General features: G+C 34.7%; 1 protein-coding gene across 1 annotated transcript in view; it reads left to right on the plus strand.

The window, feature by feature from the left end:
* LOC100713787 (phospholipid-transporting ATPase ABCA3-like) overlaps positions 1 to 19,760 on the plus strand; it is a 135,349-nt gene that overhangs the window by 84,191 nt on the left and 31,398 nt on the right. The window contains exons 20-27 of the mRNA XM_063226643.1: positions 612 to 912; positions 6,411 to 6,666; positions 6,815 to 7,019; positions 10,371 to 10,587; positions 12,063 to 12,227; positions 15,371 to 15,549; positions 16,086 to 16,211; positions 16,391 to 16,585. Coding sequence (XP_063082713.1) covers positions 612 to 912; positions 6,411 to 6,666; positions 6,815 to 7,019; positions 10,371 to 10,587; positions 12,063 to 12,227; positions 15,371 to 15,549; positions 16,086 to 16,211; positions 16,391 to 16,585 — 1,644 coding nt within the window. The remainder of the gene's footprint in view (positions 1 to 611; positions 913 to 6,410; positions 6,667 to 6,814; positions 7,020 to 10,370; positions 10,588 to 12,062; positions 12,228 to 15,370; positions 15,550 to 16,085; positions 16,212 to 16,390; positions 16,586 to 19,760) is intronic.

Below are 19,760 nucleotides of genomic sequence, written 5' to 3' on the forward strand. Positions count from 1 at the left end.
TGAGTTTCCAAACATTTCTTTCGCTGTTCTTGTATGTCTGTTCCATCTGTAAAGCACTGTGGTATTCATGGCTATCAAGCATCTGAGAAAGATAATTCTGAGGTGTTTAACCTTAAGCATTTTATTGATATATTGTAGCAGAAGTCAACAAATTCAGTGTAAAGGAGTAACAAATGTTGAAAACTTTAAGGGCCACATGGTTTCTTTCACAATTACTGGACTCTGTCATTGCACCATGAAGGCAACCATGGCACTATAGGAAAGTATATGCACAGCTGTGTTCCACTGTTACCAATACAAGCCATAGTTTGCTGTCTCAGGTTATATTATTGCATACTATCATACTAATCTTTGGTTCCATTCAAGTGTTTATGCATAAACGTCCATGTTTGCACCAAGATTTTATGTCATAAAACTTCTGTGTGTTTATAGCATAAAATTTCAAAGCATTCAGGCTGGGGCTATAGTTCAGTGGCACAGTGACTGCCTGGCAAACATGAGGTCCTGAGTTTGACTCCCCCCAAAAAATGTTTTTAAACCATTCATCTTAATGAATTTCAACATTATTTTAGATGTATGCCTATTTTAATATTTCCCTCTTCTTTCTCTAGTGTTCCCTCTACCGTCAGCAATTCTATGCAATGTTCCTAAAGAAGCTGTTGTTCACCTGGCGCAACTGGAAGCTGATTTTGTTACAGATTCTTGGACTTTTAGTCCCCACTGTCCTTCTCTTCCGAAATTATGACCTTCAAATAACTAATGAAAAGACATCCAGGCAAATGAATTTGAGTGAATATGGCCAAACTATTGTGCCTTACTCTATTTCTGGGAATTCTGATTTAACTACAAGTTTCTTAAAACACCTTGAGAGTATGGTAACATCTGAAAACCACATACTGAGGGAAGTACAAGGTAAGGGGAAAAAAGGTGACTGCTCTTAGATTTTGTCTACGTCCCTTCTTTGAAAGTGGCATCTTAACTGTAATGTTAATTACTTGCCCCATTCTGTTCCTGCTAGTCGTGGAGTAAGACTCAAAAATGTCCTTGTTACAGCGACTGGTGTCAGGAAGTTGTCAGCTGACGTTCTATGGCTATGGGCTGTCCATGAGTCCTTTTCTATTCTCTTCTAGTAAAAATACTGAAGATGCCAAACTACATCTTACTACGCAATTAATCACTCCATTTATTTAAAACTTCTTTGATTTCTTTTATCAGTGTTGTGTACTTTTCAGCAAACAAGTTCTATGTATATTTTGTTAAATTAACACCTAAAGTCCTGAGGGTGGGGCTCAATGGTAGAATATTTACCTAGCATGCATTCCATCATGGGGTTGATCCCCAGTATCATACACACACACACACACACACACACACACACACACACACACACACACAAAATTAAATTAAAATTCAAATTACTTAAAACTAAATATTTTTTGAATGAATATAAATGCTCCTATATTTTAAAACTTGGTGTCAAGCCATAGTGATACATACCTGTAGTTCCAGCACCTGGGAGGCTGAGACAAAAGGACTGAGCATTTGAAGCCTATCTTGGCCTATGCAAAGATTTCATAACAGCCTGGGATACATAGCAAGACAACTGTGTCCATTTGTTTTAGCATATTACAGTACATTTTATTATAACAGCATGTATTAACTGTTTAAGTTAGTAGGATTCATTAAAATATTAAAATAAAATTTTCATTCCTCTGTACTTACCTTGTATCCTATAAACCTGATAAACTCATTTGTTAGTTGTACAAGCTTTATTTTTAAATTTTTTTTATTTTTGGTACCAGGGATTGAACTGACAACTGCACACTTGCAAGGCAAGTGCTTATGCCATTGAGCTAAATCCTCAGCCCAATTGTAGAAGCTTTTATTTGCTTCCTTGGAGTTATCTACATTATAGAATCATGTTATTTGCTAATAACAGCAGTTCAATTTTTCCTTTATAAACTATATCTTTTTTCTATTTATTTTTTTATCTCACTAGATAGAATTTCCATTGCTATATTTATTCGATGATGAAAGAGGACATTTTTCCTTGTTCCAAACTTAAGGAGAAAATATTAAATCTTTATTACATATTTAAAATTTAGAAAAGTTCTGCATCACTCCTATTTTTCTTAGTTTTTTTTATCATGGATAGATGTTAACTCAAGTTTTTCTAAAAATTTATATAACCAGTTTTTCTTTGTTAGTTAGTTTATCAATATGGTGGATGACATTTATTTCACACAATGAATCAATCAACTTTGTATTGCTGGGATAGACGCCACTTGTCATGGTATAATTTTTTATGTGTTGCTGAATTTTACTTGCCAATATTTTGTTAATAAGTTTCATATCTATAGTCATAAGAGACATTGGTCTGTAGATTTCTTTTATTATACTTTATTTGTGTGGCCTTGTTATAAAGGTAATATTAGCTTCAAAAATGAATTGTGAAATATTATATTTTCTATTTCCTAGAATAACTAGTGCATAATAATATTTCCTGGGACAATAATTTATATAATTAGTGTTTAGTGTTGTTTACACATTTGATAGAATTCTGTAGTGAAAGCATCTGGATCTAGAAATTTCTTTTTTGGAAAACTTTTAAAATTATATTTCTTTTTCTCAATTTTTATTTTAAAGAGAATAAAATCAAATAAAATGAAACAGAATAAAGCCAACCAGAACAGAACAAAGAAAGTGATACAGGACTTCAAAACAAAATAATAGGAAATCAACAATGGCCACCATAATGTTTCGTTTTCTTCAAAGTAGCTATTCATACCATCACACATAATAAATTAAACAAAACTAAACAGAATAAAACCAATAAAAACAAAAAAGAAACCATATATTAAAGAGAATAAAACCAAACAAAATGAAACAGAATAAATCCAATCAAAACAAATCAGAGAAAATGATACAAGTCTTCAAAACAGGCTATTAGGAAATAAACAGTGGCTATCATAATGCCTCTTGTTGTCTTCAAAATTGTCACTCACACCATCAAACATAACAAAATCAAACAAAACAAAACAGAATGAAGCCAATCAAAACAATATTGAGTAAAACAAAACAATGAAACAATGAGAACAATATTGGATTTCAAAAACAAAACAGAAGGAAATCCCCTATATTTGCTACACTGCACAGTTATCCTCTCAATAGATACTCAGGCCTGCAAAGTCAATCAAACAAAGAAGCATTAAGTTGCGTTGGTACCTCAGATGCTATCAACTCAGCCTGTCCTCTGAGTCAGCCTTTGGCTTGTTTCTCCTCCTGAGACTCAATGGCTTCACCAAGTCCCAGGAAGGGCAAATGGGCTTCTCCAAAATTGAATCTCTTTAGTCAAATGATTAAGAAATAGAAATAAAGAGAGAATACTAACAATTTATTTAGGGGAAGTGGATCACATAATCATGTAGACTGAAAGGTCCTGCAGTGTGCTATCTGAAACCTCAAAACGAAGGAAAGAGTATAATTCACTATGGGTCTGAAGGCCTGAGAATCAGGAGAGCCACTAGTATAAATTCTGGAGACAGAAGTCTGACAACCAGGAGTGCTAATGACTAGAGGCAGGAGAAAGTAGATGAATGAGTGCAAGAAGAGAGAGAAAATTCACCCTTCTCCAGCGCTTTTGTTCTGTTGGGCCTGTCAGTGGATTGGGTGATGGCTAACCATACTGGTGTCAATCTCAGATTCAAATGCTCATCTATTCTTGAAGCATCCTCACAAGCACGCTTAGATTACATTTTATCATCTATGTGGGCATTCCTTAACCCAGTCAAGTGACACTCGAAATTAATCATCACATATGATTAGGAATTCGTAGGATCCCTTTATTAACCTTACTATTTTTTAATCCACTTGACTTCCAGTTATACTTATTTGTGTTCAGTCTATTATGAAGTATATATTTAATCAATGCTTGATTATTTCTGTGTACTTCAGTTCTCTGGTAAATTCTCTATCTCACTGCCTACTTCCACATGGATTTGTTTTGATTGTCTGTGCTTCTGTTAGTTCTTTTTTTTAAATCATATCTGATAATGTTGTAATTCAATGCCATATGTAGTGAATGAAAATCACAAAGACTCCAGATGAGTTCATGTTCTCCAGAGGAGGTTAAATTTAACTTTGGCAAGCAGTAAGATTAATTGGAGATCTAAATGCAATCAGGAATTGAAGTTATTTGAGGAAGTTCAGATTTTTTTAATAAGAATTAATTCGCTGGGATGGTGATTGGGATGCTGCTTGAGTCTCCTGTGGCCTAAGGTATTTTGGCATTAGGTTTCTTTTATGATATGAGCTACAAATTTAGGAAACCTTTTAAATTTGGGAAACGTTGAGCGTCTACCTAAGCAGGAATTGTGAAGTGACTGAGATGAGATGGAAGAGACAGAAATATGGGGCAATGGTGTCTGTGAACAGTCTCCTGGTGCCCTGTTTTCCCTGACTCTATCTACCTGCCTCTGGGCAGAAGTGGCTCTGTCCACCTGTCTGCAGTTGCCTGGTTGCAGATCTCTCCCCAACAGTGGCATCACATGTACACTTCCCAACACCTTTTATGGCTGTGTTAAGGTGAATTTGTACAGAAAGAGTCATAAGCAGGTCTAACCTTTTAAAAATATTTCTGCTGCGAACCCTGGGCCTTGGTATATTTCCAGAGATGGATTATTCAAAATATTACTCTGAAAGTACCCACTTCCTACCGACACCAAAAAAATAAAAATAAAATCAGACTAATAAATTATTTGGCTTTATTTTGACCTGAAGTATGGCAGAATAAGGAACTGTCCCCCACACTGTACCCTAAAAACAGGCGCTCTACGAGAACTATAATACCTACTTTACATACCTGTATTTTACTTAATAGTCACAAAAATCCATATGAGGTAAGAACCTTTTTAGCCACAAGTTAATATGTCTAGTGTATTGTCATACATCAGAACCTAGATTTATAATTTATGTCTCTTCAGAATTAAAGTTTATTCAGGTGCTTGTCCCACTTTGATGTGAATTTAGCCAGACAATAGATAATCATACTACTTGCTTTAACATTTAAGTATAAGTTAAGATTTTGCAAATTCAGATATTTTTCTTCCAAACATATCAAGCTGTTTTGTGGTTTTTTTTTTTTTCCCTAATTTTGAAACTAACAGATAACTAGTTCTTTGATTTATCTGGGGAGGAAAAAGCCTAGACAAGGCCTACCTGATAAAGACTGAACTACCGCCCCTACCCCCACCCCATGTAATTCTAGGGTCTTTTCTCCATCTGTGTCATTTGTGGTTATTATCCTGTTGTGAAAAATGGAATCTTTCTATTACAGTTCACTCCAGGTACAGTTTGGAGATGTTTTTTCTGCTGTGCACATTAGATATTCAACTATGCATTTTTCCCATTATCATCAAGCATTCTGGTTAGATACTTGACATGCAGAGAACTACAAGAACCCGTAGTCATTGTTAGAAGATAACACCTATGAAAGGATATTTAGTATAAATCTAACTATTTAGTATAATGCTACTATGTCTTGGCTCCTTCTTTATGTTTTGATCATTTAAGATGCTTTCAGAAACCTTGCAGTCTATGTTTGGAGGAAGACATAAATAAACAACATAACAAGATTTAACTTGCCAAGTGTAATAGTGCACACCTGTGAGCCCAGCATTCAGGAGGCTGAGGCAGGAGGATAATTTCAAGTTTGGGGCCAGCATGAGCTACAAAATGAATTCAAAGCCAGCCTGAATGCACAGTGTAACCTGTCTCAAGGAGACAAAAAGAATTTATTTCTTTCTCAGTAGGCTATAAAACAAAGATTTACTAAGGTACTTCCACAGTTTACAAATATAAACATTATCAAGGGAAAAAAGGTTATAGAATATTGGAATCACCTCAGCAAATTTTCTTCATTCTTCCCAGAGTTTTGATCCTCAAATTTTTGATTTTCTAAGTCTCTAAAACCCTCAAAAGGTGGGTTCTAAGATCCTGAGTTTAATCCCCATTACTGCATACCCCAACAGCAACAACAACAAAAAGTAGAATGGTGATTCCAAGAGACTGAAATATTTTTTATCCAGTTTTCCTGATTTTTCACAGGAAGATTTTGTTAATTGTAAAGAATTCAAAGCTAGAAGTGGAAATACTTGCAAATGAGCTGAGACAGTGTTTAAGGTGTTGCATGTGTTTTCCTAGAAAAATGTTTTAGGTTATAGGCTATCAGGTAAGATAGCTTGGAATTTAATGATAAAATAAAGAGCTTGAGGAAAACACCAAATATTTTAAATAACCAAAATGAGAAAATGTAAGGAGATAAAAATAAAATTACTTTTTCATTTTCTCTGATATATATGTTAGGTGACCTGTATTGTGGCACACTTAACAATACTGTTTCTTCATCCTAGGTAGCCTACTGAAATACTTGAGGGAAAATAAAGAGTGTGTTTTTAAGTGTATTATTGCACTTTCCATTGAGGTGAGATCAAATAAAACCATCCTTACTGCTTTGTTCAACAATCAAGCATATCATTCACCATCTCTGTCCCTATCAGTGTTAGACAACATTCTTTTCATGTCACTTTCTGGTGCTGACGCTTCTTTAACAGTCATCAACAAACCTCAACCATTCTCTGTGAAGAAAAACAGTGAAAGGACTGAGAGGTATGTTTTTTCTTTCATTAGAATTGACTCGTACACTTTAAACATGTCCTTTCCACCACATCTGATTATATTTCTATGATAAAAGCAGCTATTGATATTTTCTGCTTTGTTAATTGATATGTCTTTGTTATTGTTGTTTTTTCTACAGGACTGTAAATGGACAGCAGGTAGCCATAAAATTACAGTTGGGCTTAGCATTTTTAGTAAGTGGCTTTTGCTTTCTGACAGTGGCTGAGAGGATCACTAAGTCAAAGCACATCCAGTTTTTGAGCGGGGTCTCTACCCTTGTGTACTGGCTTTCTGCTCTACTATATGACTTCATCATCTTCTTTATTTCCTGCTGCTTACTACTGGTAAGTGATAACATTTCTTGAGAGTTTATTTGCCTTGTATACCACTTAGAAAGTGCCTATTTTAAGAGTATCATAAACCCAGCTCTGCCAGTAAACTATCTATGTAAATTCTCTTAAATGCATTGCAAAAGTCACATGGTAGACTTCATTAGGAGTAAGTAATTCCAATATCCTTCATAGAAAAAAATCACTTTTCTGTGCAATAACACCAGAACCTCTTATGGGCTAATGTTACATTGATTTTCTCATCTTTTGCTGATTTTCAAAGCTGCTGTAAAGGTGGAAAGACACTTTATCTATAATGTCTCATACTACCCAGTCTTGCCTGGTTTTGTTATTAGTGAATAATTGCTATCATCCAAATGCTTTCCTTGGATTCAGGGTGTGGTTTGTTTAAATTTAAATCCTTCTTTATGGCTCTCCTATTGGAATTTCTAAGCAAAGGAGGTATGTAGATCACTATTTTAAAACAACTAGTGCCTACTCATTTCCAATTCTGAGTTTTATGAAGGTAAGTGTCCACTAGAAAACACTTCATAGACAGGAAAGCTTAGTGAGATTTTTTGTTCTTATTCACCCCAAATTCACACCGTCCAGTTTCTCCTGATGAGGAATTAAAAACAAAGAATAAAATATATATATGAATATATCTACCTGTTCCCTAGTAAAATATAGTCCCATGTATGTTCCAGAACACTGCCCAAACAAATGTCTTAACAAAGAAACTGAATGGACTTTTCTCCAAAGACATACAAATGACTAACAGACATATAAAAATATGCTAAATTTCATTGATATGCAAGAAAATTCAAATCAAAATTATGAGTTATAACTATGTGCCCAGTAGGATGACTATAATAAGAATGAGACAGAGAGAGACAGAGAAGGAGAACAGGGAAAGAACTAAGTATTGTCAGTATTTTGAGAACTGGATTCCTTGCCAACAGCTGGCAAAGTGCCAAATGTTGCCACTGCTGTGGAAACCACCATGGAATTCTCTCACAATATTAAAAATAGTAATATGGTAATATGATCTGACATCCCCATATCTGAATATTTATTAAAAAGAGTTGAAGTCATAATTGCAAAGATATATCATCAATCCTGCATTCACTATGCAGTATTAACAATAGCCAATGGTTAATCAACCTAAATGATTATCAGTAGATGAATAAAGAAAACATAATATAAACATACAATAAAATATTATTCAACATTAAAAAGGAAATTAGTTCTCATAGTTGTTATAATTATAGGTAACCTTGAAGAAAATTATGGTAAGTGAAATTAAACAGTCACATAAGGTCCAGTACTACCTAAGTTCTATATATGACATATATGAAATAGTCATTCACAGATTCAAAGAGAGGAGACATTGCCAGATGCAATAGCGTATGCCTATAATCACAGATACTTGGGAGATTAAGGCAGGAGGATTATGGTTCAAGAACAGCCACAGCAACTTAGTGACCCTGGCTTAAAATAAAATTTTGAAAGGGCTGAAGGTACAGCTCCATGGTAGTAGAGTGCCTCGCATGCACAAGGTGTCTCTGCTAACACAAAGTGATGATGCTTCCTCATCAATAGGGTTGGCAGCCCCATTGCTACCTACCCCGACAAAAATAAAAAATAAAAGTGGAATGGCAGTTTCCAGAGACCAAGGGAAAGGAAAAGCAATAGTTACTATCAACAAAGTTTCAGTTAGACAAGTTGAATAAGCATTACAGAGCTGCAGTACAAGATTGTACCTATTCAATACAAAAGATAAAATAGATTAATGAGAAGATGTCAATGACATGAGAAATGTACAAATAACAAAATGCAAAAGTAAGTTCTTATAAGTAATTACACCAACTGTAAATAAATTCTCCAGTGAAAAGACATAGATTGGCAGAATCAATCAAAAATATGATCTATCCACAAGAGACTCAATTTAGATTTATTGACACAAATACTTTGAAAGTAAAGTGATGGAATGATGATAGTCTTTCTTTAAAAAGGAGAAATTCCTTAACACTCAAAAATAATTTTAAGACAAAAGTTATTAAATTAATCAAAGAAGAAATGGAAAAATGTTACAGCTATTGTATAAAATAGTTTTGAGGTTCCTCAAAAAGTTCACATATAATTACCATATGACCCAGCAATTTATACCTACATCTATACCCAAGATAATTGCAAACATCCATTTTTTTAAACTTAAAAATGTGTTCAGAGATTAAAAATGGTGAAGAGCAGCAACAAAATATAGCCTGTGTGGGACCAATTGGTAAGAAAAAATATAACAGGTCTCTTGAGAATCAGGAGAAAGATAACAGGAAAACTAGAAAGTATAAAGAAGCTACAGAAACTCAGCACAACACAGAGAAAAGAATAAAGCACTCTAAACTGCTAACTTCAGCTCCCAGGGAAGAGAACTTGTCTCTACTAACACAAAATAAGCCCAGAGAGGGTTGGTAGCCCTAGAGAGAAACAGTGTACCAGGCCAGCAGTGCTAGCTCAAGAAAGTCAAATTTATTGTAAATTGCAAATACTACATAGGATTTTACTCTGAAAGAAATTACTTCTGTATAGCAGGGCACAGCTAGAAAAATAAAATCCATTGCAATGTCTCTATCAGGAGTGTTTAATGAGGAGCAGTTTTTGGAAGGAGTAAATTGTTTAACACTGAGCTATAGAACAACCGTACTTTAGGGCTTCTGGGATCACCCTATCGCAGTGACTAGGTGGGAGCCTGCCACAAGAAGTAGTTAGAAAGAAGGCACCCTGAGAAGTTTAAGCTATACTAGGAAAGACACAGGTGCCCTCTATGGTGAGAAGCCAAGCTGATTGTACTATAGTTTTTGGAGGAGGCTAGGTCTGAAAGTGATGGCATTAAGTCCAGTGGATTAAATCGCTTGACTCCCACCACTACCACCGTGCTGACTACGTCCAAAACAGAACTCAGTAATCTGATTGCCTTTCTCGTCTCTTGAGATGGTCAGAGATATACCTTGGCTTGCATGGTTGCCATAGTCTGGGATGCACAGACAAAGGTGTTTCTGGAGGAGGGATGGCATCTCACAAACCCATAGGCTATAAAGCTAGATGAAAAAAGCAATGATGTGGGGTGCATAGGATGTGGAACCTGGGAGTGGCTGAAGTGAATACATCCCAACCATGCCCAGCATGAACAACAGGGCAGGATTCAGTATTTATACACACAAAAAGAGGCAGATTAACTGAAATAATGAACACTTCCCTGTTAAAGTAGGACTTGTTATTTTCTTCTCTGAATATTCTGGCTTGGTTTATATTTGCACTTACCATTCACCTTGCTTTTATTTCACTATCTTCTACCCTGTGTTTCAGGGAATATTCAAATATTATAATATTGATATTTATATCATGGATTACCACTTTCTGGAAACAATGTTGATCTTTGTGCTGTATGGCTGGTCTTCCATTCCCCTCATATACCTGATGAGCTTCCTATTTTCTGAAAGTACTTCTGCATACATCAAACTCATCCTGTTCAACTACATCTCAGGCACTTACAGTATCCTCATAGAGCAATTATTAAGTGGCGGTAAGTATAAAAACTTCACAAAATCTCCCCCTCTCAAAAAGAGAGCAGTAAACAAATAAGGAGAAATGGGTTTACAGATATGTAAGGACGTCTATAGACAATTATGTTCTCACTTGATGTAAGTTAATAGTCTTATTTTGAATACCTGTGATATTCTAAACATTGTGCACAACCTAGGTTCTTTGTAAAGAGGTGATGGGACTCTACTTAAGATGCCGGTCCTTAGACATGGTGCCTCCTCCGTATCCCTCGTTCCTATAGCTTTTTCACATGACTTAAGGAATCTGTTTGGCATTTGATTTTAGGAACTTTGGGAATATTTTGTCCCTAAAATTCATTTTTCAGAGAGGGGAAGGAGAAAAGCGGCTTTTTTTTTTTTTTACCAAAGGTAGGTTTTATAAAATTAGAGCTATAAATAAAATACAGCAGTGTTTTTAATCTTTAAAACTATCATCACTTGCTGGGCGTGGTGATACATGCCTGTAATTCTAGCACTCATAAAGTTGAAGCAGGAGGATCATCACTAGTTTGAGGCCAGCCTGGGCTACAAAGTGAGTTCAAGCCTGGCCTAAACTTTGCAGCTAAACCCTGTCTCAAAAAGACCAAAAAATGTTCCATGACTTGACATTTAACATTTTGGAGAAAGAATGGAGGATAATTTTGAGTTATTGGCACAGATACACAGTTCTAATCAGGGAAGATTTTATGGCATCTCTCTTATAATTTAGAAAAAAGACACAAGAACCTGTGTCTCCTAGCAAGATTTTCCATAAAGATGGAAACCTTTTTATGCACCTGACATACATATAATTGAGCCAGTTTTCCTTCCTTCTGGTTCTAGTTTTTCCAAATCTGAGATTTATATCTCCTCCTTTTCCTTCTCCGATTAAGTGGCTGGATATGTATTTACTAAAGTGATCAGTGTTAATAAGAGATTTTAAAAATGACTATTGTAGTGGTGCCTCAATTCATGAGCCTAATTTGCTCTATAGTTGTGGAGAAAATGGCCACATTTGTGTTTGTGTGGCAAAGGTGGCCCCAGTCATGTTTGTCATTCACTGCAAGGTTTGAAAAGAAAAACAAAATGTTGCCAAATGCTCTTGTTTAAGAACCACATTGTTTGCAAACAAAAGCATTTTTGAACCAGGGTGCCACTTGTTGCTCCCTTTTTAAAAAATCATCTAATAAATATGAATTTGAATTGAGTCAGAATCTTTATCCTGCTCTGTTGTTGCAGACCTCTGTAAGCACAGTCTTCCCACTTCCTTCTCTTAATCCTTGGCCTATCATAAAAGAATTTCCTGCCTTATTTGAATGCTGGTTTATTATGTGCAAAAAACTCACTGGGAAGTAATTACTCTTCAAAGATAATCATCTGGTTTTTAATTTCGTGAAACTGGTTTTATCATTAATAGGGGGTTTCTTTTCTTAAGAATAGTTTATTTCTTATTATGTGACTACTCTTATCCTTTTAGAAATGCAAACTACCATGTCTAATGCCACTCAAACCTTTCTGCGTAATACATTACTGCTCTTTCCCAATTACAACCTTGTGAAGTGCATCAGTGACTATACTGTTGTCTACAAAATGAAGATTTTGTGCAGCCAGAAAAATCACTTCCTAAATTGTAGTAAAGAAAGTAAGTATCTTTCCTATTTTTTTTTTTTTTACCAGTACCAGGGATCAAACTCATGATCACCTGCTTGCAAGGCAGGTTCTTATGCCCCTAGCTAAATCCCAAGCCCTGAAAGTAAGTATCTTGAAGAGCTCTAAATCTTTAGGAAATTTGCTTCAGGCCCAGACCATGGAAGGTGTGATGAACTTCCTCATCTTTCAGATAAGAACATATGCTTTGTTATATAAGTCATTTTGCAAGATGGGGGAAATATTTTTAAACATTGCAAAGCCTCAGAAGCGTGTCCAAAGTAAGTTTAAAGTAGTTATCAAGTACACAATCAGAACAATAATCAACTATCAGCATTATAGGTATTACTTTAAATTTTCATAACAACCTCAAGTTATCTGTTTGTACACTCAGTTTCAGGAAACTGACTTTGTACCCTATGTCATGGTCCCCAACCCCCATGTCATTCATGACCCATTACAAACAGAGCCACACAGCAAGAGGTGAATTGCAGGCAAGCAAGCGAAACTTCATCTGTATTTATACCTGCTCCCCGTCACTTGCATTACTGCCCAAGCACCACCTCAAGTCAGATCAGTGGCAGCATTAGATTGCTGTAGGAGCCTGAACCTTCCTGTGGACAGTGCATGCAAGATCTACACTGCACCTTCTATATGAGAAGCTAATGCCTGATAATGTAAGATGGAGTTGAAGCAGTCCGTGGAGAGTGACTGCAAATACAGATAAACAATAGCAGAGGAGCTTGACTGCCAGAGACCATAATAAATCAGTTGTTATAACTGACCTATATCTTATTAAATAATCTTGAAAATACATTACTTATAGTGAGTGGACAGTGTAGGAAATGAAGGAGTGCTTACTAAGCCTGGTCCTACCTAAAAACAATCATCAGTGACCACAAAAGGCAATAGCTCAGTACTCAAACAGTGTAAGCTATAGACAATTCCATAATTCCATAGAACAATTTTGAAAGATTTAAAATGTTTGTAAGTTTTGGCTTTACATATATAGATTTAGTAAGGTATTGTATTTATTTAATTCCAGCCATCTATTTATTTATTTATTTACATCATCTTTATTTTTATAGCTTAGTAGTTATTGAAAATACATTTTTAGCATTATTCTATATATCTTTTAATACTATTATAAAGGTTATTACTTAAAGTGTCATTGTTTGGTTGTTACTGATACAGAGAAATATAAATCAGTTTATATTCATATATTGAGCTTGCTAAATTAATTTTAGTAATTTAAGTATAGTTGGTTTGTATATCAATGAATATTTTTTAAAGCAGCTGCTAATATACTTGTTTCTTTTCCAGTCCTTATATACTTATTTCTTGTCCTTGCCTGACTACTTTATCAGAAACATAGCTCAAAGCATTATAAATCTAATGGTAATAACAGACTTCCAGGTTTATTCCAATTTCAGAATAAACATCATAATATTTTACCATTAAGTATGTTGTTTACTACAGAAAACTTTATCAGATTAAGAAAGTCTCTATTTCATCTTTGGTTTTCAAGTCATGAATAAATAATTCATTTTTATCACATGCTTTAAACTGCTTGTGTTGATGTAAACACATGATTTTTCTACTTGGATTCTACTGAGTTATGTATTTATTCTATTAAATTATGTACACTGGATTTGTAATGCAGTTACAAACCAATAAACTGTAACCAGTTTATCAATATTATCACTACTTCCCACCCCTAGAAAAAAGACATTTATAAAGAAACTATATTTCATTGTACCAACATAAATATCTTTTATAAATTAAGCATATAAGTAATCATCCCAAATCCATCATCATCCTTCCATAGAGTTATTGTTTTTGGTGGAAATCACAGATCACAAACCACAACAAAAGAGTAGCCCCAGGATTCATATAAAGGTAGTATGAGAAGACAAAATATTTTTGAAATATTATTTAAAGATTAAAAACAAAACACATAGGCAGGCATGGTAGCACACACTTGTGATGCTAGCACTCAGGAAGTGGAGGCAGGAGGATCACAGTTGGAGGCCAGCGTGAACTAAAAAGTGAGTTCAAAGCCACTGCATCATGAGACCCTGCCACAAAAAGACAAGAAGAAAAAGGAGAACAAGGAGGGGTGAAGGAGGAGGGAGAAAGAGGAGGGGGGAGGGGGAAGAAAAGATGAAGAAGAAAAGAAGAAAAAGAAGAAAGAAGCAGCAACAGCAGCAGCAGCTTGGTACAGCGGCTATACCTATAATCTCAGTACTGTAGTAGAGGCAGAAGGATCAAGAGTTTGAAACTAGCCAAAACTACATAGTCCAAAAAAAAAAAGGAAGAAAGCTAACAAATACTGCCTCAAAAAAAAGTAAGAAAGCTAACAAATATTGCCTCAAACAGATATTCAAGGTCAACATTAACAGATAATTTACATTGATAATATATACCCTATATTTAATAGGATAAAAACACTGCAATGCTAGTCTAAGCATGAAAAAAGGGACATTATATTTAAAAACTAAGAAATGTGAGTAAATTAACTACTTTGGTTAATAAATATGTATTGATATTTGTTCATTCATGATAACATGTACCATACTAAAAGTATGTTGTTCATAGTAGGAGAAACTGAATGAAGGATATACAGATTTCCTTATGCTCTCTACAGTTTTTCTGTAAATACAAAACTGTTCTAAAAAATTTAAGGGATGAGTTATAATTCTCTTATAACAAGAATTCTGTGTCTTTTATTCTCAAGAAAGTTCAAAATGTCAGCTAATGATCAGTTTTACCTTGTTTAAAGGATAATGTGTTCTCTCTTCCAAGAGTATTTGTACTTTAAAATTTTCTTTCAATTATCAACTTAATATTTTACTCCTCTGAAAGGATTTTGACCCTATGTTTGTCATGTAATAATTACTATGCATATCAATATATATATTAAAATTCATAGGCTTATTTTATTACCATGCATTATGTTAATGAGAGTCAGCCTTCAAAATTCATTACTAGTCAATGATATTTTATATCAGGATAATTACTTCTTGTACTCTAAATTATTTTATTTTGGTTTAGCCTAATATTTCATTTCCCCTATATTTCTTTTTACGTGCCAATGTTGTGCAGTAATAGCATTCTGTTTCTCTCCTTCCTCCTCAGATACTGAGAAGAGTATTTATTCTTTGGAAAATCATATGATTGGAAAATGTTTGATTATTATGAGTATCTTAGGCTTTGTTTTCCTTATCTTCATTTTTCTTTGGGAGAATGCTTTGTGGAGATTGAGAATATTTATCCACCAGTACATTTACTTTGGTATCTATAAGAAATACAAGAAGGTGAGTACTTAAGCATGGAGCAACTAAGAACAACTCTAAAAGTGTTGGAAATTATGCCAATAAAGCATTTATATGCGACCACCTCAGTTATTGAATAAAAGAAAACTCCACTGATTTTAGTTCCCAACCCCTACTACTTTTAGCAAAAGCTACTTATTACTGCAGATAAGTTGCTTTTTTTAAGTCTTCTCTCTCAGATTGACTTTGTTCTTAAGAATTCAGATGATAAAATCATTTCTCTAAGTGCTCTAAAGTCTTCCAAGATTTAAAGTATACATTATAGCATTTTGATGCACATTCTATTTTGTGAGTACATTTTCTCTAGTCTCCACCTTAATTTTTATAGCGAACCAATCATTACTCAAAGTTTAAAACAGTTGTACGTTAGAGCTGAAGTGATATTCAGAAAGTCTCTTGGAAATTATAGAAAATTTCTGCTTTAATATCTCTAATATTATCTTCCAGTTAAGGTTTCATGAAACATCTCAATCTAGAATAAATGCCTCAAGGGCATATTTCTTGTCTTTAAAATACAGAATTTCATCTCCAAGGAATTATCAGGGAAATTTGAAGATAAAGATGTTCAAAATGAGAGAACAAAAATTTTGAAACATCCTCAAGAAGTGATGAAATCTCCTTTGCTTATTAAAGAACTCATGAAGGTAATGTCACTCAGTGACTTATTGCTTCACACCTTCCTAAGGGTGCACCATTGGCATCGCGGGTTCACTGTGTCCTCTGGGATCAGTGTGTTTTCTTCCAAAAGAGTTCTTATAAAGCTATCTGATGTATTGATTTAAGGTACACCTTAGTGAATTGTGCTTTCTGAATTTTTTTTTAGATATACTTTAAATATCCAGTAATTCTGGCTGTGAAAAATATCTCCCTTGCAGTCCAAAAGAGGGAGTGCTTCGGATTACTTGGATTTAATGGGGCAGGAAAAACAACCACATTTGAAATTTTGACTGGTGAGCTTAGTCCTACCTCTGGGGATGTGTTCATTGATGGCTTTAACATCACCAAAAATAACCTAAAGGTAAGATTCTGTTACAGTATAAGATGTGAAAATGTTGGTGATTTGGGGACACAGGTAATAGACAAGTGCCTAAGGATAACATATGGCAACCATGGTTGATATTCATATTGACACTGTTGATAAAATCAGTGAGTCTGGAAAACTAAATAAATATTTAAAAAGAGAATGAAGCATTAAGTATATAACCTACAGCAAAAGTGTCTTTTGTGTTCTTTGAAACTAATGTAGTAAAAGGAAAGTTTTCTCAACTGCACATCTACCAAATGTCAGATAAGGTGATGATAGTATAAGAATCGCAAACCTGGAAAGAAGATCCAAAATTCAGTTCCAACAAAGATCAGATTGCTGAAAATACTACAATAAGATGGCCTTGGAGAGTGGTCGCAAATCAAAGCTAGGTCACAAACCATTGTATCTTTGTATTACCTAGTCCTTGGTTCTATATGTCACCCAGAAAAAAAGCTAAGTGTGCTGAGAATTTTGAGAAGAGAGTGGCCAAAGTTTTAACTGTCATGACATCTCAAACAAGGACTATACATTAGATTTAGTACATAGAATTTCACTGGTTAAGGGCAGCAAGAATAATTGTACTGTAACTCAAACACATTTATACTAGAAGGGAAGAAATTGACTAAGGAGAGGAAAAAGTGATATGTGATGAAAGGAGGTTCATGAGCCCTACCAGGTGGTCCTCATAGTGCAGAGGGTAACACAGGTCACCCCTAAGTATCCTTTTCTACATCACTCATTAGATCTCCTTGGGAGACAGAAAAGTGGTATCAAATAGTCCCAGTAGCTTTGCTGTGAGGAACGAAAATATTAAGTGTATTTGGTGCCAGGAGCAGAAGCTGAATTGGAAAGTAAAGACAAGAAACTAGTGTGAAAAAGAAAAACCAGGCACACAAGCAAAATATGAGCCTTTGGGAATGACTGATTCTGAGTTCAATAAATCTGAGAGAACTTTTTCAAGCTCTAGAGAGTTTGCTGTTCTAAAACATCTCTCACATTTTATGTGACAGATGGTGATAATTCTCATTTATTCAAGCCTTTAAAAATATCCTCTAACATTGTCTTTAAATTGTGATAAAAATATATAACATAAGGTAAATTTTACCATTTTAAACACTTCTGAATCTGCAGTTGAGTGGCATTAAGTACATTCACATTGCGGTGCACTCATTACATCTCCAAAACTTTTTCATTTCCCAAGCTAAAAATCTGTACCCATCAAACAATAAACCTGATTCTGCCTTTCATGCTCTGGTGAATTTGACTATATATTATGTACCTCATATAAGTAGAATCACATGTTTATCCTCTCACTAAGCATATTGACTTCAACTTACATCTATTTATTAGAATTTCACTCCAATTTTAGGCCAAACAATATTGTTTTATGAGTATATGACATTTTGTTTGTCCATTCATCTGTTGAATATTTGTTATTTTTATGATTATGTATTACAGATAACAATGTTATGAATACTAGTATAAAATGTGTTAATTTTCTGTCCCTGTAAAAAATACATAATTCACTTATGCAGAGAAAAGATTTATTTTGGCCCATTGTTTTTGAGGTTCCAGTTTATGGTCAGTAGTCCCTGTTGTTGCAGGAGAGCTTTGGAGTTTGGGCCAGAATACAACCACTTACCTCCTGGCCAGGACACAAAAAACAAAGAGGAAGAGCCCAGGGTTTTCCTATCCCTTTCAAAGTCCTGTCCCCAGTGATCCTAGGAGAGCCCACTAGTACTTGTCTCTTGGAAGTTCTACCCCCTCCTAGTAGAGCCATTCTGAGGACAAAACTTTAACATATGGGCCTTTGAAATATATTCAGTGCTCAAACTATAGCGAAAAATACCTTTCTGAGTACCTGCTTTCAGAAATTGTCTTGAGCACATACCTAGAAATAGAATTGCAAAATTATATGGCAGTAATTTTATGATCATTTTTGAAACTTTACTGTATTACATATGAGCCGCACCATTTATATTCTCACCAGTAACGCACAGGCTTCCCATTTCTTAACATCATCACTAACATTTCTCGTTTGCTGTTTCATTTAAAATAGAAGCCATCCTATATATATGAGGAAGTATCATTTCCATGTTTATTAGTGATGTTTAGCATTTTTTTGCTTGTTGTCATTTCTATCTTCTTTGGAGAAATAACTATTTAAGTTATTGGACCAATTTTAAATTCATTGGTATTTTTTTTGTTTTGTTTTATTTTTTATTTATTTATTTTTTTGTTCACTGGGACTAGTTCTCTAACTATTCTAGATACTAAGGTCTTATTGTATATATGATTTGTAAATATTTTATCCTGCTTTGTGGATTGCTTATTCCAGTGTCCTTTGGTAGGCAAAACTATTAATTTGATGAAGTCCAATTTATCTAATTGTTATTGTTTTGTGATTTTGGTCTAAAACTGGTATAACTTGTAAATTTAACTCTTTGGTCCATTTTGAGTTTATTATTGTATGTGGTATAAGAGAAAGATACAACTTTATTCTTTTGTGTATAAATATTTTTCCAAATACCACTTTTTTAAAACTCTTGTCAGTATGTTTTAAAATACACAATAGTTACATTCATCTTGAGAAACTGATACATACACATATTGCATCTTGATCATTTCTATTTCCTCCCTCATCACCACTGCCCTCACCTCTCACCCCTTCCCATCTGTGCAGTACAAAGTCTACATCCTTGTTTATAGAGAGCCTTTCCCATTCCTCACCTCAGTCCAGGAAGCTTATATTTGTAAATCCATAGAAAAGTCATTGAAATTCCAATAAATTAATTCCAATCTACCACTTCCCAGTGCAACCCACAGCAAGAATAAGGACCCTAAGACATATTTATAGCTATGGGGAGTCAAGGGAGTCCTAAGTCCAGCCAAAATGGTCATTCACCACAGCAAACGCCTTGACTCAGGGCCAAACCCAGGTTTTATTAATTCTCGATGAGGTGAGTGGCTCGAGAATGTGTGACTGTGAGAGTCGTGGGAAACACATGATCTGGGCTAGGTAGATGGCTTGGAGTTACCTCTGCAATATGTAGAGGGAGAAGGATACACAGAAGGAGTAATCTGCATAACACAGCTTGAGGTGCTATCTAATGTTTTGGGGTCAGTGCTTCAGTTCTGATATGTAAACTTTTCTGCCCTGGGAAGT

The sequence above is a fragment of the Cavia porcellus genome, unplaced genomic scaffold (assembly GCF_034190915.1).
Source record: "Cavia porcellus strain 051 isolate PalLab524CR breed Dunkin Hartley unplaced genomic scaffold, mCavPor4.1 scaffold_16, whole genome shotgun sequence".
Classification (NCBI taxonomy): domain Eukaryota; kingdom Metazoa; phylum Chordata; class Mammalia; order Rodentia; family Caviidae; genus Cavia; species Cavia porcellus.